General features: G+C 53.4%; 1 protein-coding gene across 2 annotated transcripts in view; it reads left to right on the top strand.

The window, feature by feature from the left end:
* Nucleotides 1-27,414, top strand: part of KCNIP3 (potassium voltage-gated channel interacting protein 3) — an 80,035-nt gene extending 52,621 nt beyond the window's left edge. Inside the window, exons 1-8 of one of the 2 annotated variants that reach the window (XM_032410425.1) lie at nt 1,644-1,761; nt 16,367-16,491; nt 16,941-17,010; nt 17,214-17,284; nt 22,919-23,026; nt 23,740-23,844; nt 24,517-24,579; nt 25,223-27,414. In XM_032410425.1, coding sequence (XP_032266316.1) covers nt 1,659-1,761; nt 16,367-16,491; nt 16,941-17,010; nt 17,214-17,284; nt 22,919-23,026; nt 23,740-23,844; nt 24,517-24,579; nt 25,223-25,270 — 693 coding nt within the window. In that variant the 5' untranslated portion in view covers nt 1,644-1,658 and the 3' untranslated portion in view covers nt 25,271-27,414. Of the gene's footprint in view, nt 1-1,643; nt 1,762-16,366; nt 16,492-16,940; nt 17,011-17,213; nt 17,285-22,918; nt 23,027-23,739; nt 23,845-24,516; nt 24,580-25,222 lie in introns of those variants that run through there. The other variant, XM_032410424.1, reaches the window with a different exon arrangement.
* Nucleotides 27,415-27,659: the final 245 nt, after the last annotated feature.

Below are 27,659 nucleotides of genomic sequence, written 5' to 3'. Positions count from 1 at the left end.
GAGTAAACCTAAAGGCTTGGCTCCTGTATGCCAGCTCCAGAAGGGCCCTCGTCCACACAAGCTGCTGTTTCCCGCCCCACCCGGGCACCCGCGAGCTCTGTGCCTGGGGCGCAGTATACGTTCAGTATTTGTTGAACGAATAACCGAGTGGGTAGCAGAGGCTCGTACATGGAAGCTACTATTGTTCAGGCCCGAGGTCCAAACAGGCGTGGAGCGGGGCTGGATCTCCCCCTCCACTACAGCGGCAGGAGAACTAAAGAACTTGGCGTTCGAAGCAGCCCGCGCGCTTCGGACCCTCTAAGCCCGGGGCTGGCGAGTTCACCCGCAGAGCGCAACGCCCGCGGGAGGGCAGCAGAGAGCCACGGCTCCCGCCCTCAAGTCCGGGAGTTCGGGGACTTGAAGGATCCCGGGCTCCGCCCTGCTACGCCCCCTCCCCTCCCCTTCCTTTCTCCTTCCTTTCCTACCCAGTGCCCCCAGGCAGGAAGAGAGCGATCCACAAACGAATTAGCGCTCCTGTGCACTGCCCTCGCGTTGCACTTGGCATCCGTTCAGCTCTTTCCCACAGCCAGAAAGGCAGGCGGGCACCAGCCCCTCTGTATGGAGGAGGAGTCTGCATGTCCGTGACTCGACCAAGGTCACGCAGCAAAATCAAGAGTCTCTAAGGCTAAATCCCACACTCCCTCCAAAAGCCTGGAGCGCACGTGGGCTTCCGGAACTGGATAACTTTGGATACCAACTTTTTCATTTTCAGCGGGGGCCAGACCAGGGCCAAGTTCAGTCGCGAGCGGAGACCTGATGGTGTGGGAAATACCCCGGGGCGAGAGGGCTTCCCCGATCCCCCGAAGGCCGGCTCTGCGCTGGCCCGCGGGGCGGTGAGCGGCAGTGGCAGGCTCCGCACCCCTCAGCCAGGAGTCTGGAGCCCCGACTCCTCACAGAGAGCGATGCTGCGGCTCCCTTCCTCTCCGGTCCCCGGCCCCTTCCCCAGCCACTCAGCCCCCACCTTGCACCGGCAGTTGGGTGAAACCACCGACCGCGCGGCCTCCCTGGGACCGGCAGGGTGGCGGTGGCTGTGCGCCAGGCTCCGTCCGGGGGCTGGGCCGCGTGGGGCGGGGCCACCTCCCTCCGCCCCTTCCCGGGCTCGCGCCGGGGGTGGGGGGGGCAGGCCGCAGGGGACGCCTCCCCGGTGGTCGCCGCGCCTAGGCCAATGAGCGCGCGGCGAGCCGCGATGGCGGCTGGGGCGGCCGGGAGCGCCCGGGACCCCCGCCGCCGCCGCCGCGCCCCCGCGCCCCCGCGCCCGCGGGGCTGGAGAGTGGGCGAAAGAGGCGAGGCGCCCGCGCCCGCCATGGAGGCGTCTCTGGCCCGCGCCGGCCGCCCGAGCTGCGCTCCGCGCCGCCGCCGCTGCGCCTCGAAGTTTGCCGGCTGACTCGGAAAGTTGCGCTCGGGCTCTGCTGCCGCGCCGCGTCTAACCTCCGGGCCTGCCCAGTTCGCCGCCGCCGCCCTCCGCGGGGCCCGGGCCCCGTCGACACCCGCAGCCCCGCCTGCCGGGGGATGTGAGCCGCGGCCTCCCCAAGAGGCCGGGCGGGCTGCACGGGCCCCGGCGCCTCCCGAGGCACGCGCGGGCGAGGGGCACGCCCCGGCCCCGGGCAGCTCGGGTCGCCATGGGCATCCAGGGCATGGAGCTGTGCGCCATGGCCGTGGTGGTGCTGCTGTTCATCGCCGTCCTCAAGCAGTTCGGCATCCTGGAGCCCATGTCCATGGAAGGTAACGCGTGGCCATCCGCCGCTCCGCCGGGGCCAGCAGTGTGTGGGGAGGGAGCAGCGGTCGCGCTCCGGGGCGCGGGTCCGCGGGCCCAGCGAGTGCGGCCCTCGGGCGCACCGCGCTCAGCGGCACTGGCCGCCTGAGCCGCCGCCCCCTCCGGACTCCCGAGGGCTGGCCTGGGACTGAGAGGACGAAGAGGCCTGGGGCTCCGAGGAGCCCCGGAGGGGATGGAGCTGCGGCGCTTGGGGTGGGCGTGAGCGAGATGCTTGGTGACACACTGAGCCATCCTAGGCCTGCCGGTCCGAGCCGCCCCGGGTGAGCACAGCCGGCTCGGGCCTCTCGTTGGCGGGAGGTGGCTCAGGGTGAAGATGACTGGAAGGATCCTCAGCCTGGGGTACCTGATGGTGGCAAGTGATAAGAGACCTCAGCCACATCATAGGGCAGCCCCTTTCCCCTCGACCAACATCCCTAGACAAGGCTCACGCCCACGGGATCAGTAACCAAATCCTCGGGCACCACATTGCTGTCCCAGTAAAATATTAACTGAGGAGACTGACCTACTCTTAAATCAGACAGTGGACAGCCTCCCTGGGACCCCTGAGAGGCGCCCTCGGAGCTGCTTCCCAACCTTCTATACCTCCCTAAGACTTCTGGGCAGGTTAGGAGGAGGAGCCCCTCTAGGGCACACCCATTCTAAGGGGATCTTGACCTACCGGGGCTGTAACTTCCCCTCCCCCCAGTTCCAAAGAGGCATTTGCAGCCCCATACCTCTGTACTGTGGGGAAGGGGCCAGCCTGTCCTGTTCATGTTACCCCTGCTCCCCTGCTGTCCTCTCAGGGGAGGATGGGCATCCTGCCTGCCTCAGCACTCTGCTGACCTTGCCAGGCTCCAGCTCCTGGGACTGAAACCCAGAGGTCCAGGCAGGCGAGGAGGGAAGGACTTGTCCTTGCCTCTGAACTGCCTGGCAGCCCCTCCAGCCTGAGGATGTGCCCCCAAACCCCTGCCAAGGGCTACTGAGGACAGGAAGGGGCACAGGGCCTGGAAGCAAGGCCCTTCCTCCATTTTGCCTTCAGAACCTAGAGCTCACTCTTTAGCTGAAGTCCATGGCTATGTGCCCCTAAGAAGCCATCAGGCTCCATCACACCTTTTCTAGGTGAGTTCATGGGGCCCAGAGAGAAGAGATGTGATCTAGGTGGTTCTGAGAGGTACCGCCTTAAGCTTTAAATTTTACTTGGAGAGGAAGATTGCCCAAGCTGGGCCTGCACTTGTCTGGATGCTGACCCCAGCTGGGAATCTATGACTGGGGATTTAGTGGGAAATGCATTTGCTTGGGATGAGGTAGGGGAAAGCATCCTCACCGCTGTGCCCCTGAGGACCTATGGCTCCTGTAGGGCACTTGTCTGTCCCACATACCCTGTCCTTTGCCGTCTGGAGTCTATGGTGGGTGTGGGGGGTGGTTGGTGCTCAGGTAAGCCACGGCCCCTACATTGATCTTCCCCGTTTCCTGGACCCTCCTGGGCCACCAAGGGGCCAGGAGCACCAGTGGTCTCATTCCACTTGGTGCTGCAAAACCTTCTGAACTGAGCCCGACCCCCTCACAGGTCTGGGCCTGTGAAATTTGTCTTTGTAATTTCTAAGGAAAAGGGATTTCTTTACAAGGTGGTTAGTATGCACAAGACTACAGATGCTTTCTTCAACCTGCTAAAAAACCCACGTCAGGCTCTAATGAGTTTCTCTTTCCTGGTATGGTTGCCCACTTGTGCCCCCTTTGGAGTTCTGATGTGTTGATGTAGTGGGAGGAATGTAGAGCCTCAATGTCGGCCAGGTCTTAGCTGGGGCTGCTGTCACCCACACATGCTGGCTGTAAAGCTCCCTTAACCTTTCTCAGCCTCAGTTTCGTTCCCTGTAAAGTGGGCTGTGGCAGACGTGTAACTAGTCACTGGGGCTTTAAGGCTCTAGCAGCATTCTTGGCATATAATAAATGCACAAACTTTGTGAACCGTTGGCATCACCAGTAATTAGCAATGGAGTGATTGCTCGTAGTAACAGGACTGATTCATGGTTGAAAACATTCTCTCACTCAAACAGGCCTCCCCTCCTACATCAGAAGGAGGGAGTTTTAAGTTCCAGATGTTGCATGATGATGGGGAGTGGTGTCCTTTAAGAGCCTGGAAGGTCCATTGGCCAGGCAGTGTCTATGGGACTGTCAGATGGGTTGTGAGGAGCCCATGCCTTGCAGCCCCAGCCTGGATGGGAGCGGGCACTGAGGGAGGAGGGCTGGTGCCTGGCTCCCCTCAAGCATGCGTGCATGCAGTTGTGTGTCTCTTGTCTTCTCTGAGCCTCCGTAGTTCCCATCTGTGAGTTGCCAGAGTTATGATGCCCCTGGGATTGTCAGGAACTAATGGATCTGGGTTCTAGGGATGCAGCCTTCTAGAAGTAGATGCAGATGATAAAAAGCCCTCTGTCTGCCCTGGGTCTCCTGTCCGTCTCTGCCATTGGGTGACTCTGTTGGAGAATTCCAGCCGGGTTCGGCCACTAGCTTACCAGGGGACTTTGGTGCATTTAACATTCTTGAGCCTTAATTTCCTTATCTGTAGAATGAGGATAAAAGCATATTTTCCCCTATCCATTTCACAGGGGTGTGGTGAACTAAAGCACTGGAAAAGTGAAAAGCAGAACTCAAGTCTAAGGGATTCACAGGGTGGGGCCCAGCAGTAAAAAGTGACCCTGGGCGGGTAATTCTTGGTGCTTGTTTGCAAACCCTGACACCAGACCTTTTTGTCCACATCTGGGCCCGAGGCTTGACTTTGGTCACTGCCTCTTAGCTCAGGTCGGATTTCCTAAATTCTAGACGAGTAGCTCTCAACGGAGGGCAGTTTTGCTCTTCCGTGGACATTTGGTAATGTCTGGGGACATTTTTGACAGCCACAGCTGGGGAGAGGGGGTTACTGGTGTCTTGCAGGTAGAGGGCAAACATCCAGCAGTGAACGGGACAGCCCCCACAAGAAGGAAGGATCAGGCCCAAATGTCAGTAGGAAGGTTGAGAAGCCTTGTTCTGGAAGGAGCACTAGGGGCTAGGTGGCCAGGGGCTAGGACAGCTGCTTTTCAGGCCTGACTTAGTCACTGACATGCTGTCATTAACTTGGGCGAGTCACTTTTCTTACCTGAGCTCGGTTTCCTCATCTGTAATGGGGTTTTGGATTGGAGGCACCATCTCCCCTGGGAACTTTCCCTGACCCCTCTGACTCCCCGCCCCTTTGGGTTGTGGTAGATGATGCTGTCCTGACATTTTCTGTGACCCCATCCCCACCCCATATGGGCTTTCCGAGGGGGTCAGGGACTTGTGTCTATACCCTTAGGGCCCAGAGTGTGCCCAGCGCTGCCTGGCAAACAGCAGGTGTTGAGTAAGTGTAAGTTCTGTGCCATCCCCAGCACACATTTATTGGGCACCCTTTGTATGCCAGGCAGTGTGAAGCCAGCGGGAGCACAAGTCATGCAGTGTCTTGGCCCTCCCTTTAGGACAGCCCTGGGCAGATGTCCTCTGAGGGGAGGACCCCTCTGGCTGGGGTGGGGACAGGGAGGCTGAATTGTGACAGTGGGGATATAGGTGGGTGAAGAGACAGGGGTGTGAAGGAGCGAACGGGGAGTGCCCAGAGGGAGGCAGGCACGGCCCGACCCACCACCACCGCTCTTCCCTCTTTGAGGGGGCCCCACCCCTCTTTGTGTGTATCCTAATTTTGTCCTCAACAGCAGGCCCATCCTAGAGATGAGGAAGCTGAGGCTTGGGGAGGGTAAGTCACTTAACTGAGGTGACCCAGCCAGGGAGTGGCAGGGCCAGGACTTGTACAAACTCTGGCATACCTGTCCTGGATGCGTCCCTAACTCCGCAGGGCCAAGGAGCCGCAGATGCGTCCCAGCGTCTTACAGCGTGGGTGTCAGACACCCAGAGGGGAGGCAGCTGCCTGGGTCCCAATCCAAAGTCTCCCTCATTGAGCCCCTGTGAAGACTAAGTGTGTGGCTGGGTGCAAACTCCTAAAGCAATGCCCAGCACAGAGCAAGCGCTTGTTATTTCTTGCCAAAAAGTGCCCTAGCCCCAACCCCCCCCCCCCAGTGTCACTCATCACTAACCATGTACTAGAAGTTAGTAGGGGAGGAGGATGCACTTGACGGGCCCTTCATCATGATCGGCATCCTTCCTTGTGTGCTCTGTAAGGTCCTCCTGACTGGCTGGCTGGAGGCTCCTGGGCTGGGCTCTGGGAAAGGGAAGGAGAGAGGTGGGGCTCCGGGTGGGTGGCTTCTGCGGGACAGGGAGGTAATCTGGAGCCTGAGGCCTGATGCTGCTGTACGATGGGAGATTTGGGCAAAGATTTGGGAGGGGTCCCTCCCCAAGTCAGTGCTTCAGCTGTTGCCTGTCTAGTGGTTTCAAAGCGCCTCAGTCACGGAATCTTGAACGGAGTCTTACTTTGAAGCCCTGACAGACGGAAGAGGCATTGCTGGCATTCGAAGGGGAGTCTTGCCCCACAGTGGTCCCTGGGGCTCCTTGGAGGGACCTCCAGGTCTAGGAATCCCCTGACCAGCAGGGGCGGTCAGGGCTGAGATCTGCCAGGGGGGTAGGAAGGATTGGAGCCAGCCCATGTGGACAGCACTGTGGGAGAGTTTTGCTGCAAGGGAACAGAGATGGGTGCTGGCTGGCAAGCCAAGGGGGTGCAAGAGAAGCTTTTGCAGCCGCCTCCAAGGGAGGCTTGCAAAGGTGGAGACAGCCCAGGGAGCTCCACTGGGCTCAGGCACTAGGTAGGCCAAAAATGCCCCTCACCCAGGACCTGGTGCATCTTTGCTCAGTGAATTAAAGATTTGGAGCCACCTTTTCCAAGCCCCTGCCGGTGGGTCCTGCACAGAGGGCGCTGTGTGGCACAGGGTCAGGATCCCGGACTGGAACTTCTACTCCCTGGGAGGAGAGCCCCGTTGGTGATTTGTCAGCTTGCTGCATAACGCGGGGACATTCGGCTTTAGAACAGCAACAGAAGTTTTTTTGAAGAACAAATTTTTTTTAAAGTTTTTTTTTTTTTGATTTGACAGAGAGAAAGTGAGAGAGCGAGCACAAGCGGGGGGTGGGGGGGTGGGAGAGGGAGAAGCAGGCTTCCCGCCAAGCAGGGAGCCAGATGCGGGGCCTGATCCCAGGACCCTGGGACCATGACCCGAGCTGAAGGCAGACGCTTAATGACTGAGCCACCCAGGTGCCCCTAAGAACAAATTTTTAAAAGCCTCATGCTTTCACTCCTTTAACCAAATTTTTGTTCGATGGAGAGGTTAAATCTTTGTTGCTGAGCCCCTGGTTATCAGTGGGGGGGGGGGGGAGTAGTGTCCAGGACAAGCGTCTGGAGGGTCAGGAGAAGGGCTGAGCCCAGGGAGACCGCAGAAGCAGGCTGACTTCCCAGTCTGGCAGAGCGCGGCTCCTCAGGGTGTGGAGGGAAGCTGGAGCAAATGGCTATTTAGATCCATTAATTGCCAGTCGTCCTTGTAATTGCAGAAGGTGCTGTGACACCTCCGGGAGTCCTAAGAGATCTGGCTGCATCTCCCCTGAAACAAACTAGAGGGATGAACCTTGGATTTCCCTCGGGGAGGAGCCAGGAGAGGTCTCTAGTGTCCCCTGAGAGCACATGGGGTGCCCGGGATTGGGCCGGACGCTGTGGGAGTCAAGATGAAGAAGCCAGCTCCCCTGCTCCTGAGACAGTTCCAGACAGTTCCATGACCTTTGCTTTGTGCATATGTGTGTAGAGGGGGTGAAAGTGGGGGTGGGGGTGGAGGAGAGGGGGTGAGATCCCTCTTCCTCTTCTTACAAGGCCACCCATCCTACTGGATTAGTGCCCCACGCTTAGGACCTCAGCTTACCTTAATTACCTCCAAAGCTGTATCTCCTAGTCACATTGGCTTAGGGCTTCAACATATGAATTTTGGGGAGACCCAACTCAGTCCGTAGCACGAGGGAAGAGAAAAATATGCATCTGGCAGGGAATCATAGCCAAATGGAGAAAAGTAGAACAGAGATGAGGGACAGATAGGAATGGTGGGGGGCACCTCTGAGGAGGTGACATTTGAGCAGACGAAGGAGGTGTGAGTTCCGAGGGAAAAGCAGTTTCTTGTAGAGGGAGTGTGCCCGGTGGGCTTGCCGGGCACAAGGGGGCCAGAATGGCTGAAGCAGAGGGAGCAAAGGGAGAGACTGGGAGATGAGGTCAGAGCCAGGCCAGGGAGGGGTGGGGGTGGCGGTGGCCTGCGTTTATTGGTTACTTATTGGTTACTTTTATACTCAGAGCTTGGGGGAGGTTGTTGAACAGAGTAACACACTGGATATTGTTTCCAGCAGCTTCCTCTAGCACTATTTGAAAACTAGACCTACGGGACCCAGGGCAGAAGCAGGGCAACAGGCCAGGAGAGATGCTGGAGCCTTGGACCAGGGTGGGGACAGTGGAAGTGGGAGAAAGGGTCAGAGGCAGGAGTTGAGACAGCTGGCTGGCCATGCCTGTGGAGTGAGCGCTGGGAGGAAGGTCTACGCCCAGAGTTTTGGCCTAAGCACCCAACAGGACAGAGTTGCCGTCCCCGGAGCTGGGGAAAGCTGTGGGTGGAACAGTTTTGGGAGGAAGATCAGGAGCTCAGTTTGGAAATGCTCCATTTGAGAACCACCTAGACATCCAAGTGCAGATGGCAAGCAGGCAAGTGAGTCTAGAGCCGTGGGAGAAGGTAGCCCACATTCCCCAACTGAGTCTTGACTTTTAAAGTAGCTTTCAGACTTTGCAGATTTCATGCGTGTCACATTTTTCCTTGTTGTTCTCAGGTGCATTTTCATACTAATGATTTTGAACACCTCTTTGTGTACCCATCAGCTTTTTCAGTTTGCTCACCTCTAACTTGCCCATGTATATCCTTTGGCCATTTCTTTTGGGATTGCTGTCCTTTTCCTTTCTTCCAAGTGTCCTACTTTGTCCAGACCAGACGTGTGTTCTCGCTCTCATTTTCTCTTGCTCTGGGTACTCTAATTACCTTTTTAAAAAAATATTTTATTTTTTTATTTAAAAAACTTTATATATTTTGAGAGAGAGAGAGAGGGAGCGAGCTCAGGCAGAGGGAGAGAACCTCGGCAGACTCCATGCTAAGCTCAGAGCCCCACATCTTAGGATCCCGAGATCACAACCTGAGCCTAAATCAAGAGGCTGATGCTCAACCAACTGAGCCACCCAGGCACCCCTCTAATTACTTTTAAACATTTTGATTAACCTCTAGCAAATTCAAATATATATTTGGTATGTGCATTAAAAAGAATAATAAACACCAATGAACCTATCCTCCCCACCCCCAGAACTAGAACATCCCCAGCCTGCCTGTCTCTGAGGTTCTCTTTTGCTGTGTCTCTCTCTGTCGAATAAATAAATAAAACCTTTTTTTAAAGATTTTATTTATTTATTCGACAGAGAGATAGAGAGCACAAGTAGGCAGAGAGGCAGGCAGAGGGAGAGGGAGAAGCAGGCTCCCCACCGATCAGGGAGCCCGATGCAGGGCTCGATCTCAGGACCCTGGGATCATGACCTGAGCCGAAGGCAGCAGCTTAACCGACTGAGCCACCCAGGCGCCCCAACCTCATTTCATTTTATTATTTCCTGCCAATCTAGCTGCTGTATTCTCAATGTAATTTGCATCTTCCTGTTTATTAATGAGGTTGAGCCATCTTTCCCATATTTATTCATCTTTCCAGTTTTTTTTTTTTTTATGATTATTCTAGATATTCTTCTTTCGACCGTTTTATACACTGTCTTCTCCCATTCTGCTGAGTGTCTCGAACTGGCCATGGTGCCCTTTTTTTGAACAGAAATCTTTACTTGTGATGTAATCAAATTCATCCATTTTTTTTCTTTATGGTTTGAACTTTTGAAGTTTTAAGAAATCTTTCCTCACCCTTAGGTTAGCAAGGGATTCTTTTACATTTTAACTCTATAGCTTACCTTTCACGTTTGGGTCTTTGCTTCATCTGGAGCCTACTTTTACATGGTGAGAAAGGGATCCAGATTTCTGTGCTGAGCCAGTTTTCCATGCTGAGCCAGTTTTCCTAAAACCACCTAAAACCACCTACTAAACAATCTGACCCTCGCACAAATCTTCTGTGATGTTCCTGCTATACCTCGGTCTCTTTTTGAGCTCTCTGGTCGGTTTTTTGGTGTGTTTTTCTGTTCTTGTACCAACCACACAACTTTTATTACAGTGACTGTGAAAATGTATTCGTATTTTGGGAAAAATCCCCTCTATACTCTTCCTTTCTAGATTTTTATGGATTTTTGTTCCTCCATATGCATTTCAGAGTGATTTTATCAAGGTCCTCAAAAAGTCCAACTGGATTTTTAATTGGGATTGTATTGAATTTACAGATTACTTTGGGGAGAGATGACATCTTTATATTATGTGGTCCTAAGATGGAATGTCTCATTTATTCAGATTACCTTTCTTTAGAGAAGTCCTTTGAATTTTGGTTAATACTTAGATAGTTTTGAGTTTTTATTGCTATCATGAATGTTATATTTTTAATTATATTTCTAGGTGGTTATTACTGTATAGAAAATTGCTATTGATTTTTGTAAATTAATCTTATATCTGGCAACCTTACTAAACTGTCATGTATATTGATTCTTTTGGTCCCTGTAGGGACCAAACATCTACAAGTAATGTTAGTTTTATCCTTTACTTCCCAATTCTATATTATTTCTTTCTTTCTTGAAATTTCCTTAGAGCATTGGCAGGATGTCTATTAGGGATGATCGCGGCCAACCTTGGCTTGTCCCAAATCTTAATGGGAATGTGTCTCAGCCTTTGCCATTCAGTCTAATATTTTCTGTAAATAAATATGTAACTTGCAAATATAAGCTACATCAAGTTAAGAAAGTTCCCTTCAATCCTAGTTTGCTTAAAGTTTTTGTTCGTTTAATTATAAATAGATGTGGATGTTTATCAAATGCCTTTTCTTTATTAAGGTTTTCATATGATTTTTCCCTCCATATTACAGATAAAACCTTGATCATGGTGTACGTTTTTTTAGTACAGTTGGATTCAGTTAGCTAACATTTTGTTTAAGGTTATATCTACATTCAAAAGTGAAATGGGCATGTAATTTTCTTTTTGTTTGGTCTTCCAGCTTTACTGAGATATAATTGACATATAACATTGTAGAGGGGCACCTGGGTGGCTCAGTTCGTTGAGCGTACAACTCTTGATTTCAGCTCAGGTTGTGATCTCGGGTTGTGGGATTAAGCCCCACATGGGGCTCTGCGCTCATCGTGCAATCTGCTTGGGATTCTCTCCCTCTGTTTCCCCCCCCCCCCCCCCCCCGGCTTGCTCACTCGCTCTCTCAATTAATTAATTAATTAATTAAATCTTTTTTAAAAAACCTCAAAACCAAAAAAAATTATATAAATGTATGAAATGACTACTATAATAAGGTTAATTAATGCATCTATCATCTCACATAATTACCCTTTTGTGTGTGTGGGGAGGAGTGAGAATATTTAAGATCTATTCTCTTTGCAGCTTTCGAGTATACAACACAGTATTCTTAACTGAAGTCAACATGCTGTACATAGACCCCCATAACTTACTCATTTTATAACTGGAAGTTTGTATCCTGTGACCAACATCTCCTCATTTCCCCCACCCCCTGCCCTGGCAACCACCAGTCCACTCTCTGTGTCTGTAAGTTTGGCTTTTTTTAGAGTCCACATGTAAGTGAGGTCATATAGTATTTGTCTTTCTATGCCTGACTTATTTCACTTAGCATAATGCCCTCAAGGTCCATCCATGGTGTCACTGTAATTTTCATTCTTGTATGGCCCTTCTATGACTTAGGAGTCAGGATTACTGTATTGATCACTGGACTAGCAATATGGTGATCACTGGTGATTCTTTGAAAAGCAGTTTGTGTGCACTGGTGGGGTCAATGCCCCATAGGAGTTAAGTTCAAGGGAGAATAGGAGAGGAAGTAAAGACAGTGAGTTAAAGAAGAAGAGAAGAAAGAAATAGCTGGAGGGGACAGTAGGGTTGAGGAAGAAATAGCAACAGGTTTGCGATTTTTGTTTTATTTTTTGACCCTTAGGGGCAGAGGATTAAGTTATTCATCTTCTTTAGTTCAGGAGACATTATCAGTCTTGACCCTTTTAAACCCCTCTCTTATTTTGTTTATTTTTTCCCTTTTATCCCCCCATTTCCTTCTACTCCTATAGGCAATTACTCTAGTTTCTATTTCATTTGTTTCTAATCTATATACAGTAGAGTTCCCCTTTTTTGGTGTCCAGTTCTATGAATTTTGACAAATGCATAGTAATGTAAGCACTGCCTCAGTCAAGGTATAGAACAATTCCATCACACAGAAAATTCTCTCCTGCTGCCTTTTCTGTCATCAACATGTCCCATGTGCCACAGCCCCATGCAGCCACTGATAGATTGTCTTTCCCTATGATTTCTGCAATTTTATCTTTTCCAGAATGTCATTTAAGTGAGTCATACACTGCGTAGTCTGGATTCGTTCACTTAGCTCGTGCATTTGAAGTCCATCCACATTGCTGCGTGTATCAGTAGTTCGGTCACTTTTATTGCCGAGTGGTATTCCACCGTGGAATGCACCACACGCTGTTTATCCATTCACTGGTTGAGGACATTCGGGTTATTTCCAGCTTTGGGTGATCATAAATGAAGTTGCTCTAAACATTTGCATAAACGTTATTGTGTAATATAATACATAGTATAATGTATATATTTGAATGTATAATACATTCATACAAATGAAACTGTAGTTTCATTTCACATGGGTAAATACCCAGGAGTAGGAATTCTGGGTCATATGGTAAGTGTATGTTTATAAGAAACTGCCAAACTGATTTCCAGATGGGCAGTACCATTTTCATTCCCACCAGCAAAGTGTAATGGTTCCAGTTACTCCATATCCTTACTAGCCCTTGGTATTGTCAATATTTGTTAGTTAAGTGATTCTAAGAGGTGTGTAGTAGCATTTCCTTGTGGTTTTAGGTTGTATTTCCACAATTGCAAGTGGTGTTAAACACCTTTTATGTGCTTTATTTGCCACCTGTATGTCCTCTAGGGAAGTGTCTGACCAAGTTTTTGCCCACTTATTAGTTTGAGTTGTTTTCTTACTGTTGAGTGTTGAGAGTTCTTCATATGATCTGGATATCCTTTGTCGGATATATGACTTGCAAATATTTTCTTCCAGTCTGTAGTTTACGTTTTTATCTCTTTTATCTCTCGCAGAGTGAAAGTTTTAATTGTTATTAAAAAGTACAATTTACCCAAAAAATAAAATAAAATAAAAAGTATAACTTAACAATTTTTCTTTTATGGATCATGATATTGGTGTTGTGTCTAAGAACTCTTTGCTTAAACCCAGGCCATAAAAATTTCCTCCTGTGTCTTTTTTTCCTAGAAGTTTTATAGTTTTATGTCTTATGTTTAAATCTATGCTCCATTTTGGGTTACTTTTTGTATAATATATAAGGCTCATGTACCACGGATATATGTACTGCACATACGTGTTCCTCACCTATGGCTCGCTTATTGGGTTTCTTAATAACTTTATTGGTTTTTCCTCTATGTTGGTCTGTTTTCTTTCTCACTGATTTTCACTCTTATTTTTATTATCTCCTTTCTCCTAATAACTTGGAACTTAATTTGCTCTTTTTCTGGATTCTGAAAAGCTTAGATCTAGAAGTTTATATCATTGACTTTATACCCATCTTCCTTTCTAGTAAGGTCACTTAAAGCTATAAATTTCCCTCTAAATGCAGCTTTACCTGCATCCAGAAAATTTTGGTATGCTGTATTTTTATTATCATTCAATGCAAAATATGTCAAGACTCTCCTCGTGATTTTCCTTTCTGACTTATGGGTATATTAGAAGTATGTTGTTTAATTTCCAAGCATTTGGGATTTTTTACCCATCTTGTTTTTTGGGATTTTGATCTAATACCATTGTGGTCAGAGTTTTGCTTTATATTCCAGCATCTGGTATATGCTGGGAACCATAGGATGTGCTCCTGAAAAGAATGTGTATTCTATAGTTGTTAGGCATGGGGCTCTATAAATATTAATTTGATCAAATTGGTTGATAGTGTTTTTCAAGTCTTTTGTAGCTTTACTTGTACCATTTACTGGAAAAGCGTGTTAAGATCTTCAGCTGTAACTGTGGTTTATCTGTTTCTCCCTTTAGTTTTGAATTTTTTGCTTCAGGTATTTTAAAGTTGTTATTAGATATATGTATATATTTCATATTGCTCTGTCTTCTTGATGAATTAATCCTTGTATCATTCTAAAATGTTCCTCTTTGTCTCTAGTTGTACCCTTTGTCTTGAGGTCTACTTTTTCTACTATTAATGTAGCCACACCAGGTTTTTTATTCATTCCACTGTTTTAATTTACATCTGTTGCTGTGATTTAAGAGTATCCTTTTTGTAAGTAGCATATAGTTGGGTCTTGCTTTTTCATCCACTCTGAAGCATCTGCCTCTTAGTTGAAGTAAGCAACCAATTTTTAACATCCATTTATGCCGCTGTGTGTCCTTTTAATCCACTGCACGGTTCTCACTGCTGTGCACCTCCATGTTGTGCCCGCCCATCCTGCTTGTGATTCAGCCCTGGATGCCTCCAACTCCCCCATCAAAAATACTATTACCATGAACATCCTTGTAGAGTCCCCTTAGCTGGCTAAGATTCCATTTGGGATGTTTACGCAGAGTAGAGTGGCTGGCTTGCAAGGTTTGCCTATACTTAATTTGACTAAGGATTGCCAGATTTAACAGTACATCCACATGATGATGGGAATGATCCAGAAGGGAGAGCAAAAAGATGATGAGGAAAGAGTGGGGAGGCTTGCTGCTGTCCCATGCCTGAGACAGTGGGGCTGGAACCCACTGTACAGGTGGAGGGGTTTGCCTCGGCCAAGAACCAGGACAGTTCGTTCCCAGAGAAGAAGGGAAAGCAGATGTTTGGGCCAATACAGGTAGATGGGTAGATGTGGGGGTGGGAGCTTGGAGAAATTTTCTTCTGTGACTTCTGTTTTCTCAATGATGTAGGAAGCAACCTGACAAAGGATGGGGGAGGAGGCACTGGGAATTTAAAGAGAAGGAAGGTATGAAAGAGCCGTCTTGGAGTTCAGGAGCACGTGGGACCAAGGCAACAGAGCCTGATTGCTGGGCACTTTGCAGGGCACGGTGGGCCTGAGCGAGAGCCAGCAGGACTGTGGGCGAGGCCCGGGTGTGGGGCAGCCCAGCACAGGGCTCAGTGTGCTCCGGTTCACAGTGCCTTACGTCTGGCACTGCGCTCAGCTCTGTGGGCACAGGGTGGGCAGCGCAGGGCGGCTCACAGCACTCACCCTGCAGTGGGAGCGAGCGAGCAGCTGTGAGATAATCATGTGCTTACTGTTTTGTGGGACACCAGGGGAGGCCAGGGGCCATGACAGTGCAGGGGGGTCGTGCTCCCCATTTCAGTGGGGAGTTCTGTAATTCTGTGAGCCTGCTGTTCAGCAAGGCACTCAGTGCTGTTTTGTCTATAGCTTGATGTGTTGTAGAAGTGATGCATGCCGTTCCAAAAGAAATTAGAAAAATGTTGGGGCGCCTGGGTGGCTCAGTCGTTAAGCGTCTGCCTTTGGCTCAGGTCATGATCCCAGGGTCCTGGGATCGAGCCCCGCATCGGGCTCCCTGCTCCACAGGAAGCCTGCTTCTCCCTCTCCCACTCCCCCTGCTTGTGTTCCCTCTCTCGCTATATCTCTCTCTGTCAAATAAATAAATAAAATCTTTAAAAAAAAAAATTAGAAAAATGTAAAAAAAAATCATAAAAAAAAGTAAAGATCACCTGAAATTGACTTCCCCCCAGCAAAGATAACCATGGTTAATTAACGTGGTTAATTAACCATGGATGAGTTATTATTAAAGGATGTGTTTATTATTAAAGTATTATTAAAATATTATTGTTATTGGATGTGTTATTATTAAAAGAAAGGTCTGGTCCCTGCCCTATGGGCCCTTGTGGTCTGACCTCCTACCCAAATGTGACTGACACCCTCACACCAAATGCAGCCAAGCAGCAACATGTTAGGCTGGATGGGCCAAGAGTGGCAACTGCCACATTCCTGGGGGAAATCAGGGAGGGCAGCATGGAGGAGGTGATCCGGGAATTGGATCTCAAAGGCTGAGGTCCTGTGAGTTTGTCTTGCTGTCTTTTTTCCTCCCACCTCCCTTTGTTCAGTGCCTCTTTAGGATAAGACCAGCTCCCAGCCCCCATCCCACATGTGGCTGAGAAGGTGACACACTCTAGATGAGGCAAGTGGAGGGGGCCTACTCTGTGTGAGGAGCAAAGCAGCAGAGCATCCATGAGGCACAACTCCTGAGTGTGTGTCATTCCACCATAGCCATTCCATTTGTGCAGTGCACAGCCTGTGGGGCCATACATGGTAGTCATGTAAGGAGAGTCCCTCCACCCCTACTTTAGCCCATGGCCTGGTTCCCACATTGGAGCAAGAGGAGGAACAGGGGCACTTGTTCCACCCTCCCTGGGTCTGTGTCCCCTTCCAGATAGCAGCGACAGTGAGCTGGAGCTGTCCACAGTGCGCCACCAGCCGGAGGGACTGGACCAGCTGCAGGCACAGACCAAGTTCACCAAGAAGGAGCTACAGTCCCTCTACAGGGGCTTCAAGAACGTGAGTCCTACCCATCCCTCCGGGAGAGGCCCTGATCAACCTAGCCCTCCTGTCTCAGGCTCTAGGAAGGCGGGACCCTGGCCCAGAGAGACCTTCTAGAAACTTCTCCATGGCATAGCAAATATCCCAGGGGCCTTTATGGGTCTTATGTTTTGTGGGAGAGCTGTCTGGGGTTGGTCAGGTCGCAGAATCAGTATTCTGAAGGCACCATCCTTTCTATGTGTTCCCAATGCTGGCACAAGGGAGGAGCGAATGGAGGGACTTACCACTTACCCCTGCTGCATCACCCTGCCCCACCGCCAGGCTTTCCCCAGCTCGGGGGCTCAGTAGAGCCCAGCAGTATCTCAGGCAGCAGTATCCCCAGAGGGAGGAGAGAGGCCAGGCCCTGTGGAGTTGGGGTGTGGGGCTGGGGATGACTGAGGTCACTGAAGGGTGACTTCCTGCCGCAGGAGTGTCCCACGGGCCTGGTGGATGAAGACACCTTCAAACTCATTTACTCCCAGTTCTTCCCTCAGGGAGGTGAGTCTGAGGCCAGGCCCCCTGGCTCTTCCCCAAATCCCCACGTCCCCCCTGTGGCAGCTCTACAAACAGTGGGTGTCACTTTGACGGGGAGGGGATCCTTGCCTCCACCCTTTGCCTGCCAGAGGCCTGGTGCTGCCTCTGTCCTGTTGGAAGGGCTGGGAGCCCCAACACCCCCCAGCGCTCACCGTTGCTCTCCCCAGATGCCACCACTTACGCACACTTCCTCTTCAACGCCTTTGACGCCGATGGGAATGGGGCCATCCGCTTTGAGGTAGGTCCCCGATGACCCCTCCCACATCCCCTGCCCCTGTAGCCCCCCCCCCCGGGGGGGGTCTCCCTGCCCTGGTGTCTGTCTCGGGCCTTCCGGAGGCCCAGACACAATCCTGGGTGTAGATGGTCCAGTGTGTCCTCCAGGGAAGGAGCGGACTGTGCTCGGCTGGCCCTGCGCCTGTGAAGTTAGGGAAATGTGATGTGGCCATGTGGCCACCCTCTTCTCACTCAGCCTTTTCTTCCATTCCAGCCACACCAAGCCAAGAGAGCTAAGGTACACTGAGGCCGTAGGAACCCCACGTGAAATTGCATTTGAAAAGGGGGCAAGGCTTCACCCAGGGGTCTGTGCTCCTGGCAGGATTTCAGGCACCCAGCCCCAGAATTTATCCCTAGCCTGAGCGGGTGCGGCGAGTGAAGCGTGGGGCGCCCGCCTCCGACACCTGCCCCCTAGGTGGGCCGTGCCTGGGCTCCGTGGGCTGGCCCAGCTGTGGGCTCCACGCCGGCTGGCCACACGGGACCATTTGAGAGAGGCCCCGTCTGTGGAGCCCAGGCCCCTAAAAATAGCTGCAGGCGAAAAGCTGAAACCTCTTTGGAGAGGAGAACCTTGCTGAGAGCCTGGCCTGATCGATAACCACCCTGCTCGGCTTCCAGCGCCAAGGGCAGCTGACAGGAAAGCGGACGAACAAGCCGGCCGGGCTCAGGAAGCCCCGGACGCGCCGGGGTGTAATAATAACCCGTGGGTAATGCCGCTCGGTTGATTTGTGTGCCGCAGCCAGCCTGCACGGTGACACAGGGCAGAGCGGGGGGTGGGGAGGCCGTCGAGGCCACAGCCTTGCCCGGTGACCACAGGGGCCCCGCCCGCCCCGGGCTGCAGGCTCGGGCTGGTGCTGTGGAAGCACAGTGTCGTCGTCTGTCCTGTCTTCAGTGATACCTGCACGCGGTAAAACCCCAAGCACCACAGAGGCTGACAGGAAAAATTGATCGTCCTCCCCTGTGACCAGGCTCTTGTGTATCCTTGAGGGGGCACCTAAGATTTCCAGGACTAAAGGGTGAGGAGGAATCATGTGAGGGACCCAGCCGGGGCTCTGTGAGAGACTTTCTCTTGTTCAGAAATCAGCTGACGGGACAGCTCACCAGGGCCCCGGTGCACGGTGGGTGTCAGGAGGGTCTCTGTCACCCTCCTGTGGTCTTTGCTGTCACTCCCCTGAGGGAGGGGTCTGGTGGTCCCTTTAAGGTGGTAGGTGGCGGGTCTTTGTGGGGTGTTCTGTCAGTGGCTGAGTTGGGGGCACTGGTTCCGAAGCCCCTCTGCTAGGTGCCTGCTCAGAAGGTCAGGCATCTCTGGCATCGTCCCGGGCCTTCTGCGGGCTTCTTTGCCATGAAATCAGCTCCTCTGGTTCCATATGCATATGTTTATCTTGAGGACCTACTTGATTTCAGTGTTCTGCTGTAGGAGAGCTTTTGCAGAAAGAGAGGAGGGCACATATGTCCCCAGGGACCTTCCAGGCAGCAGGGCCCAATCCTGGGTGCACCACGGGTTGGGATCCCCATGGCAGGAAGGACTCCAAGGGGTGAGGGTGACTCTTGGCCCGCCTGAGATGGACTCTTCCCATGTGCCCTTAAAACAGAAAGTCAGGTCAGCTTATTGATATTGATAATGATCCCAATCCTTGTTGTATATTCTTGAGATACAAGACACATATTAAAGTTTTTTGATGTGGTAAAATATTGTAACTTCCCTAACCCTCACCAAGAAGAGTACCAGAAAACAAAACAGCACCCAAGCCAACCTCATCTTTGCCAAGCGGGAGCAGCCATCCCACCTCAGGGTCTGCCTGCTGCGCTGTTCGTCTTGGGTCCTCTGGGATGTGCCCACAGGAGGGAGCCTGGTCTCGGCACCCCGAGCCCAGCCCAGCCCAGCCCAGCCCAGCCCAGCCCAGCCCAGGCCCAGGCCATGTGCCGGCAGATAGATGCACCAGAGCCCTGCATGCCATCCGGGGCCTTTCTCGTTCAACCTACTCGCTGTGCCAGCACGCTGCTGCTCTTTTGGAGTGTTAGGGCTGGTTGTGTGTCTGGAGGAAGGGGCGGCTGCCTCTCCCTGAGCTCCCTCTGCAGTAGCCCCCTCCCTGTGTCATTCATTGGCCAAACCCCACGTGAGGGCAGTAACCGGAGAGAACGCGTGCAGGCCCGCCGTCATGCTCCCCCGCTCTGGCTGAGCGCCTGCCCCCGGTGTGCACTCAGCGGTGTCTCAGCCCGGGAGCGCAGGCCTGCGTCACCGTGCCATGGCAGGGCCTCTCATGCTCCCTGGGCTCTGCCTCAGGGACACAGCCGCAGAGCAGGGGCTGTGGAGGCGATGGACTTCGTTTGCCTCGGAGTTAAGATCAGGGGTTACAGCTAGGGACAGTCGCACATGAAACTGTGCTGTGTGGGGCTGGAAATTTAGAACTGCCAAGTACTCGGACGTGTGTTGGCAGGACATGGGGTCCTCTGTGGGTTATGGAGGATGGGCCAGTGGCCTCGCAGGGGACATTCCCACCCATCTCTGGCCAAGTACCATCACCACTGTTCTACGTACACACTTAGGGACACGGAATGGAGACATTCCTCGGTTGGTTCTGGCTGACTTCGGGGGCTGCGAGGCGGCAGGCCTGGGTCTCTGAAGACAAGATAGTGGGGGGGGCGGAGTGTGGTGCTGGCGCCCCCCACCATGGCCCACATGAGAAGGGAGGCCCTGTGTGGGCCTCACCATTCCCTGCGGCCTCGAGTGGGACTGCACGCCTTTGCCTCCCACTGGGAAAGCCTGTCAGATCCCAGGGACGTGATTTCGGGGAGGCTCTACCTGTTCGCTAAATCATGCACAAGCTTCAGTGATGATTCCCCAAACTTGGGCGTGTAGGAACTATCACCTGTTTCTCCTTTAACATTTTCGTTTTCTTCACTGACACATGCACGGCGCACTTTGCGAGCCCCGTAGAGTGACAGGGCGTGCTTTGGAAAAGCAGCCGTGAAGCACCCACCCACACACCCAAGGAGGCCGCCACCTTCTGCTGTAGCCCGTTGCCACTGTTTCCTCCGTGTCCCCAGTAGCACACGTGGTGCTCCTTCCCGGCTGCCCGGTTCTAGACTACTGGCTGTCCGCTGGGGTGGGGGGGCAAGGAGCTGGGTCTCCCACGGGCGCACATACCTTTCCCATATCCCCTGGCTTTCTGGAACAATAGGATTCAGGTGAGACAAGGACTGTGGTTTACTCTGATGGTGTGACTTTGATGCCCAGCTGAGCCTTCTGGTGAACTGATTATGTTTTCCTTTCCCAGCACACATTCTTATTTTGCCACCAGTTAACGGTGGTCCTGATTGTTGAGTTGCCTGGGGGCTGTGATCTCATCATGAATTCAACTCCAGGCCTTTCTCCAGTGCCCAGACAGGCATCTCCCTGGGGACACTCCCCAGCCTCTTTCCCCCCAGGGTTGGGTCTCCTGGTTCCAGAATTCCTCATCTTCCTCTTCCTTGCTTTATTCTCCCTTTTCAGGGGTACAGCTATGAGCAGGGAGGTAACTTTTGAGGCTTTAGATGTCTGGAGGCATCTTCATTGCGGTCCTGCTCTCGCCTGATCCACTGGATGGGACCAGAGCTGCACTACCCAGTGGTGGTGGCTGCACTTCGGTGGCTTTTGGCCTCGCGTCGCCGCCAGAGGCAAAGCATGCGGAATCCTGACCCTGTGTGCGGGGCCTGATTTCGTTTGTTCTGTTTGGTTGTGTTTTTCTCTCTCTGGAAGCTTGTAGGATCCTCTTTTTGCACCTGGTGCTTGCAGGCAACACAGTGGGCCATTCCGTGCGCTGTGCTTGGCCTCGGCAGGACCTGGACGCTCCCAGCCTCCCATCCTGGGAAGTCCTTCCTTGCTTCTCCAGCCTGCTTTCCTCCATCTCCTCAGGTTCCTCCTGGAATTCCTGGTGCGCGAGCCGTGGTTCCTCTGGAGTGGACCTCTCTCGTTGCCCTCTTTTCTCTTTTCCAGCTTTTTGCCTTTTCACACGACTTTATGGAAGATTCCACGTGCTCTTCCAAACCTTCTTTTGAATCTGTCATTTTGCTTTCTTATTTTTAATTCCCAAGAGCTCTTTCTTATTCTCAATGACTCCCCTTTGGTAGCATCCTATTCTTATTTTGGGGTGACAGATGTCTAATCTCTAGTTCTAGTCATTTTTGTTAAGTTTTTTCCTCCTGGAATAAGTTTTGTTTCTTCCAGACTGCTTCCCTGTTTCCCTTAGCCTCTCTCAGGTACAGGCCTCCTCAGATCCAGAAAATCTGATGTTCAAGGGGCAGCCAAACCCCTTGGTGCACGGCCTGGCCCCCTGTAGTTTGTCGTCCTCCACTCCCTGTCCCAGGACAGCCCTGCTCTGCTCCCTTCTTTCAGAAGAACCTGGGAGGACCCCATGGGGCAGGGAAGGCTCACCCTGCAAGCCTTCCAGGAAATGGAAGAAAGGGCTGGCTTTCCACCAACTGTTAGAGCAGTTGGAGTTTTCACAGGGAAGCCGCTGGAACATTCATGTCTTGTAACATTATAATAAATTATCTGCACACCTCAGAAATGATTGCAGCACATGGGTGTGTCGTGACCCCAGAGCTGAGCACTGTTAGTTTAGCTTTTAAGCTATAAGTTTTCAAGCACCTGAAATGCAGATCCTTGGTGAACTAAAAGGAGAGCACCCCCCCTTTATTAAAAGAGCACCCTGGGTCTTCTATATCAGTAGTCATGTATTAAATGGGTCTAAGACAGCATGTATTTGAATATCTTTATTTGAGAAGATCAGTACCAGCCACCATGCCATACACACACACACGCTCGCACGCGCACACACGCACATGCACACATGCTCACACTCGTGCACATGCTCACGTGCACGCACACACATGCTCACGCACACACTCATGCACATGCTCATACACGCGCACACATGCTCACACTCATGCACACATGCACATGCTCATGCACGCACATGCTCACACACACACATGATCACACACTCATGCACATGCTCACGCACAAGCTCGCAAATGCACGCACACACATGCTGACATACCGTGCACATGCTCACGCACGCACACATGCTCACACACTCGTGCACATGCTCACGCACACATGCTCACACACTCGTGCACATGCTCACGCACACACATGCTCACACACTCGTGCACATGTTCACACGCATGCACACACATGCTCACACTCGTGCACATGCTCACGCACGCGCTCACATGCACACATACTCGTGCACATGCTCACACATGCATGCATACACATGCTCACACACTCGTGCACATGCTCATGCATGCGCTCACATGCACACATACTCGTGCACATGCTCACACGCACGCACACACATGCTCACACACTCATGCACATGCTCATGCTCACACGCACGCACACACATGCTCACACACTCATGCACATGCTCATGCTCACACGCACGCGCACGCACGCACGCACACGCATACCCTCACACCGTGTTGACCTAACGGACAGCATCTGCTGGCACAGCAATGAAGCCTCCTCACCTGTAGAGGTGTGAAGCCACACAGCAAACTGGAAATGAAATCTGGGCGTTGGGCTGTCACTCCTCACCCTCCCCTCCCTCTGTAGGACTTTGTGGTCGGCCTCTCCATCCTCCTGCGAGGAACGGTCCACGAGAAGCTCAAGTGGGCCTTTAACCTCTACGACATCAACAAGGACGGCTACATCACCAAAGAGGTACAGGGCGGGGAGGGGGGCTGCCCGGCCCGCTCCCCCGCTGCTGCGCCATACTCCCAGCCTCTCTCCTCCGCTCCCCTGCTGCCCTGGCTGCCCTGTCTCCCTTTCCTGCTCAGAGACATGGCTCTCAGCTCCGCCCTGGAGGGGACAGCAGCCTGGGGGCTCTCCCCCTGTCCAGGCTCTCGGTCCTGGACACCTGCGTGCAGGGAGCATGGTGCTTGTTGTGTGCCCCTCCCCACGCAGCTTGATCTAGTTCGACAAATGTTCTTAGGCCATTCTTTCTCACAGGGAGGTCCTGAGGGAGACCCAGGTGGAGAAGCTGGGGACAGAGGGTAGGAGGAGTTGGCCTTGGCTCCCACCAGTCAAGGGGGCAGGGTGCTCCCTGGGGGCAGGCGGGGGCCCTCGCCATACTGGCCTACAGTTAGGTTTTGTTTAGCCCAAACATTGTTTTGTATATGAAATAGTTGCTACAGTTTCAATTTTTGGAGAGGGCACATCAGAAGCGATTTCCAGCTTCTGGCGAGTCAGAGGCTGGCGCTGAGTGCACTAGATGGGGGTGAGCTCGTCCCCGTCCAGCTGGGGCGCCACCCCTGCTCACTCACTGCTGCCTTGGAGGTGCCCTCCCCCCTTCGACGCAGCCCCTCCCCTTGGGCCCTGGTACGTCCCACGTCCTTGCAGCAAAGCTCACGCCAGCCACTCCGGCCCCCCTCCAGGAGATGCTGGCCATTATGAAGTCCATCTATGACATGATGGGCCGCCACACCTACCCTATCCTGCGGGAGGACGCGCCTCTGGAGCATGTGGAGAGGTTCTTCCAGGTGAGAGCTCTAGCCCCGGACCCTGAGGGGAAGGAGGGATGGGCTCCCCCTCTTAGGACAACCCTGGGCAAGTGACTCCCCTCTCTGAGCCCTCCTCCCCCCATGAGGAGGTTAACCTTGCATCCCCCACTGGGCTGGTTGTCAGGATCCTGGGGAGCAAATTAAAACATCACCCCCACTCCCCGATCCACTGAGCCTTATCTCGGGGCAGGCCAGGGCTTGTGGATTCCAGGGCAGTTGACACCCCAGACCAGCATTCTGGTGCCTTCCAAGAGCTCTCTCAGCCCCTCCAGAAAAACCGTGCAAGAGGAGTGGGGTTGGGGTGACCTTGCTCTGTGTCCACGAGGCCGAAAGGGGCTGAAGTTTCCACCTTCCATTTGCTGGCGGCCCATCCTGTGCCTTGGTTGCTCCATCTGCCCTGGCTGCCTGTCGGGGAGGTGAGGGGGTCAGATGAGCATGGGGATGCATTCTGGGAAGTGTAAGCCCAAGAAAACTGCTGGGCAGTGGCTGGGTGTGGGGAGCAGACCGGGGAGGTGCCAGAGAGGTCAGCTGTGCCACGGAGGTAGCCAGGGAGGGCCCTTTACATGGCCTGGATCCAGGGTAGAGGACAGAGGGGACAGGTCGGGATGGAGGGGACCCACAGACTCACTGAGGACATGGCTTGGGTTACAGAAAATGGACCGGAATCAGGATGGGGTGGTGACCATGGATGAGTTCCTGGAGACCTGTCAGAAGGTAGGTGGCCATCAGGAGTTGAGGACACCCAGGGTCCTGCCCCTGCCAGTCCCCGAGCCCCTCCCGACCTCCAGACACCATGTTCACACCTTCGTCTGAACACATCCCTTTGCCACCTGCTCCTGCCAGCCCACAGCCCACGAGCACACCATCCTTCAGATGCCCTCTAATGCCTCACATCAGAGGGGCAGACGTGGGCCAACAGGAGGATGGTTGGGCCCTGGGGCCCTCAGCACGGGGCCACACTGTGAGAAAGGCGCCTGGAGCCTCCCCCAGCCTTGCTGTTGACCTTCCTCTTCAGAGCACCCTTGGGGGCCATGACATGTGCCTCCACTGGGCTTAGCCATCTGCATCAGTCCCAGAGCGGCCTCTCGGGTGCCTCTGGCCTCCATCTGAGTGCAGCCAGGGAAGTTTGTCCATCAGCGAGTCAGCAGCCCCCAGATGTGCTTGCAGTCAGGCTCCGGGGCTGAAGAGAGCCTCTGCCTGACCAGCTGCCCCTTCACCCAGGGAGACAGACAGAGGGGTCACTGCAGGGTTCCGAGTCCCTGGCAAGGATCTGCTCAAGGTAGGATCAGTTTGGGCACGGCCCCGCCCTGCCCACCCGGGGTCTAACCAGGCCTCTCCTCCTTCTCTCTCCACACAGGATGAGAACATCATGAGCTCCATGCAGCTGTTTGAGAACGTCATCTAGGACATGTTAGTGGGGAGGGGTCCTTGAGTGGCCACCACCACCTCTGCCCCCAGAGAAATCTCAATCCTGCAGGAGCAGCCTCCATGAGAAACTTTTTTCTAATATATTTGCAAAAAGTGAACAGTTTGCTCTAGACACACACACACACACACACACACACACACACACACACAGCCCGTTCCTTTGGGCTGGTAGAGGGGGTGCAGAGGTCAGGGAGGGGCTGAGTCCGGCTGGGAGCTGGATCCAGGTGATGAGAGCTATACTACCCGGCCAGCCCCCGACCAGCCCCCGGCCAGCAGTGGAGTGGGGCTGCCTCTGGAGTGGGTGCTGAAAGAGCCGTGTGTGCAGGCTGCTGGCCACGGGGTGCTGCCAGGAGAGCACTCGAGATCCCCTACAGGAGAGGGTCCAGTCTCCAAAACAAAGGCCCCGCTGGTGTGAGTCCCCTCGCCCCTCCCTCCCACCACCCTTCTTTCCCACCACACATGGGCCAGGTTGTGGGGGCTGCTCTGGCCTTCTTGTCCCCCAGCTATTCCCCTGCCACCCGACTACACTCCCAGAAAGCTCGTCACCACAGGACACTTGCGGGGCAGTGGGGTCAAGAGAGTTTGGACAAGGAAAGAGGTAGTAATGGAGACAGCCTGCTGTTTCCTGGAAACACTTCCCTGGGGTCCCAGGATGCCTGCCACTCCATTGGCAAGCTCCAGTGGTAAGGGGCCACTGGACTCTCTCCATCCTTTCAAGCTCAGGGATTGGGTTTCTTGGTGGAGAATCTTAGGGGAACTGTCTGCCAAGTCCACTGAAATGGAAGAAGCCTTCCCTTGCCTCAGTCCTAGCTCAGTGGGAATGAAGTAGGTGGGGCTGCCAGAATACCCCTCTGGCCTAGGGCGTTCAACCCCAAGGTCATAATAGGTTCTAAGAAGAGGTCACAAGGATCAGGGACTGGCAGCCTGGGAGCCCAGATGGCAGAGCAGGCCTGAGAAGGGGCTTCTCCCTCCTTTCTTGTCAGCTCCTGTCTCCCTTGGCCCCCAGCTTGGATGAGCCCCCCCCCCCCCACTCTCTGGTTAGGGTCCTAGAGCAATGTGGCCATCCCTTGATACACAGGCTCACCCAGCCCCATACAAAAAGCACAAGCACCCAGAGCAGCTCAGGTTGCAGCCCACAAAGGGAGCCAAGGACACTCTGTTTTTCCAAGATTGGCCCTCCTAGAGGGCTGAGGCCTGGGTCACGGTGGCCCCCAATACAGGGAGCTCTGGAGAAGAAGCATGGGGATCCGTTCTGTGCCTCAGAGCCATGCGGGCTCAAAGCCCATCCCCAGCCCAGCCCAGCCCAGCTCACCAACATTCAAAAGCACAAATCATAGGGCCTCCCCTTGTCTGGGTTCTGCTCTGGGATGGAGGCTGAGGTCAGCCTGAAGGCAGAGCCAAGAGTGAGGGCTGAGGGGCCTGAGGCTGAGTGGTAGGTCAACAGAAACCCCTAGGAAAGAGAGAGAGGCTGCTCTTATCTGCCCAGGCCTCCCCAAGAAGGAACCCAGTCCCAGGTAGCGTGGGCCTGAGGAACATTCCCATATAATACATTCCACCGGCTGCCACCCCCTCTCTGCTCAGGCCTGGCCCAGGGGTGAGCAGGGTCCTCAAAGGAAAGGGGGAATGGTGGAGGCCGTGGAGATTGGCCTGGTTTGGCCACGGGGACCCCTTGGCACCCACACACAGGTGGTCCTCTCCCTTGGAATTGTACTGACACCCCATCTCCAGTTTGACTGGGGGGGGCGGGTCTTTCTTCCCTCCTCCAGGAGGGTATCAGCTTTCCCTGGCTCAGGGATCTTCTCCCCCTCTGCCCACCCCCAGCCCCAGCCCAGCCCTCCCAGCTGGCGTAGCTGTGCTTCTGAGGGGCCGAAGCCATAGGAGAGGGTCACCACCATGCCCCTGCCCCTCTTGGCCTGGGGCCAGACTGGCTGCACGTCAAGCAGGAGGGGTCTGTCTCCCACCCTGGGATGCAGACTGGCCGCATGTCTGCATGGCAGAAGCATCTCCCTTGGGTGCAGCCTGGGAGGGTGGTTCCTGTTCTCAGCGCCCACCAATATTCAGTCCTGTATATTTTAATAAAATAAACTTGGCAAAGAAGAGGGACTCTTGTTGGCTTTATCCCAACTCTGGATTTCAGCCCAGCCCCTCCCATCCCTGCTGCTGTTAGCCATGGCTCCTGCCCAGGGCTGTGCTGGTAAATGTTTGACATGCCCTGAATTGTAGCATTTGCCAATGTCCACGCTCACTGGCACTCGCTCCGCTGCGCTCGCTTGCAGGCTCCCGCTGTGATGTCACTGAAGGTGGAGCTGGGAAGGGAGGCCCGCCGTTGGGAAGCCTTTACGAGAAGCTCCAGGCCCACAGCCTCT

This window comes from Phoca vitulina, unplaced genomic scaffold, assembly GCF_004348235.1.
Source record: "Phoca vitulina isolate PV1807 unplaced genomic scaffold, GSC_HSeal_1.0 scaffold12, whole genome shotgun sequence".
Taxonomy (NCBI): domain Eukaryota; kingdom Metazoa; phylum Chordata; class Mammalia; order Carnivora; family Phocidae; genus Phoca; species Phoca vitulina.
This window is presented reverse-complemented; position numbering and strand designations above follow the sequence as displayed.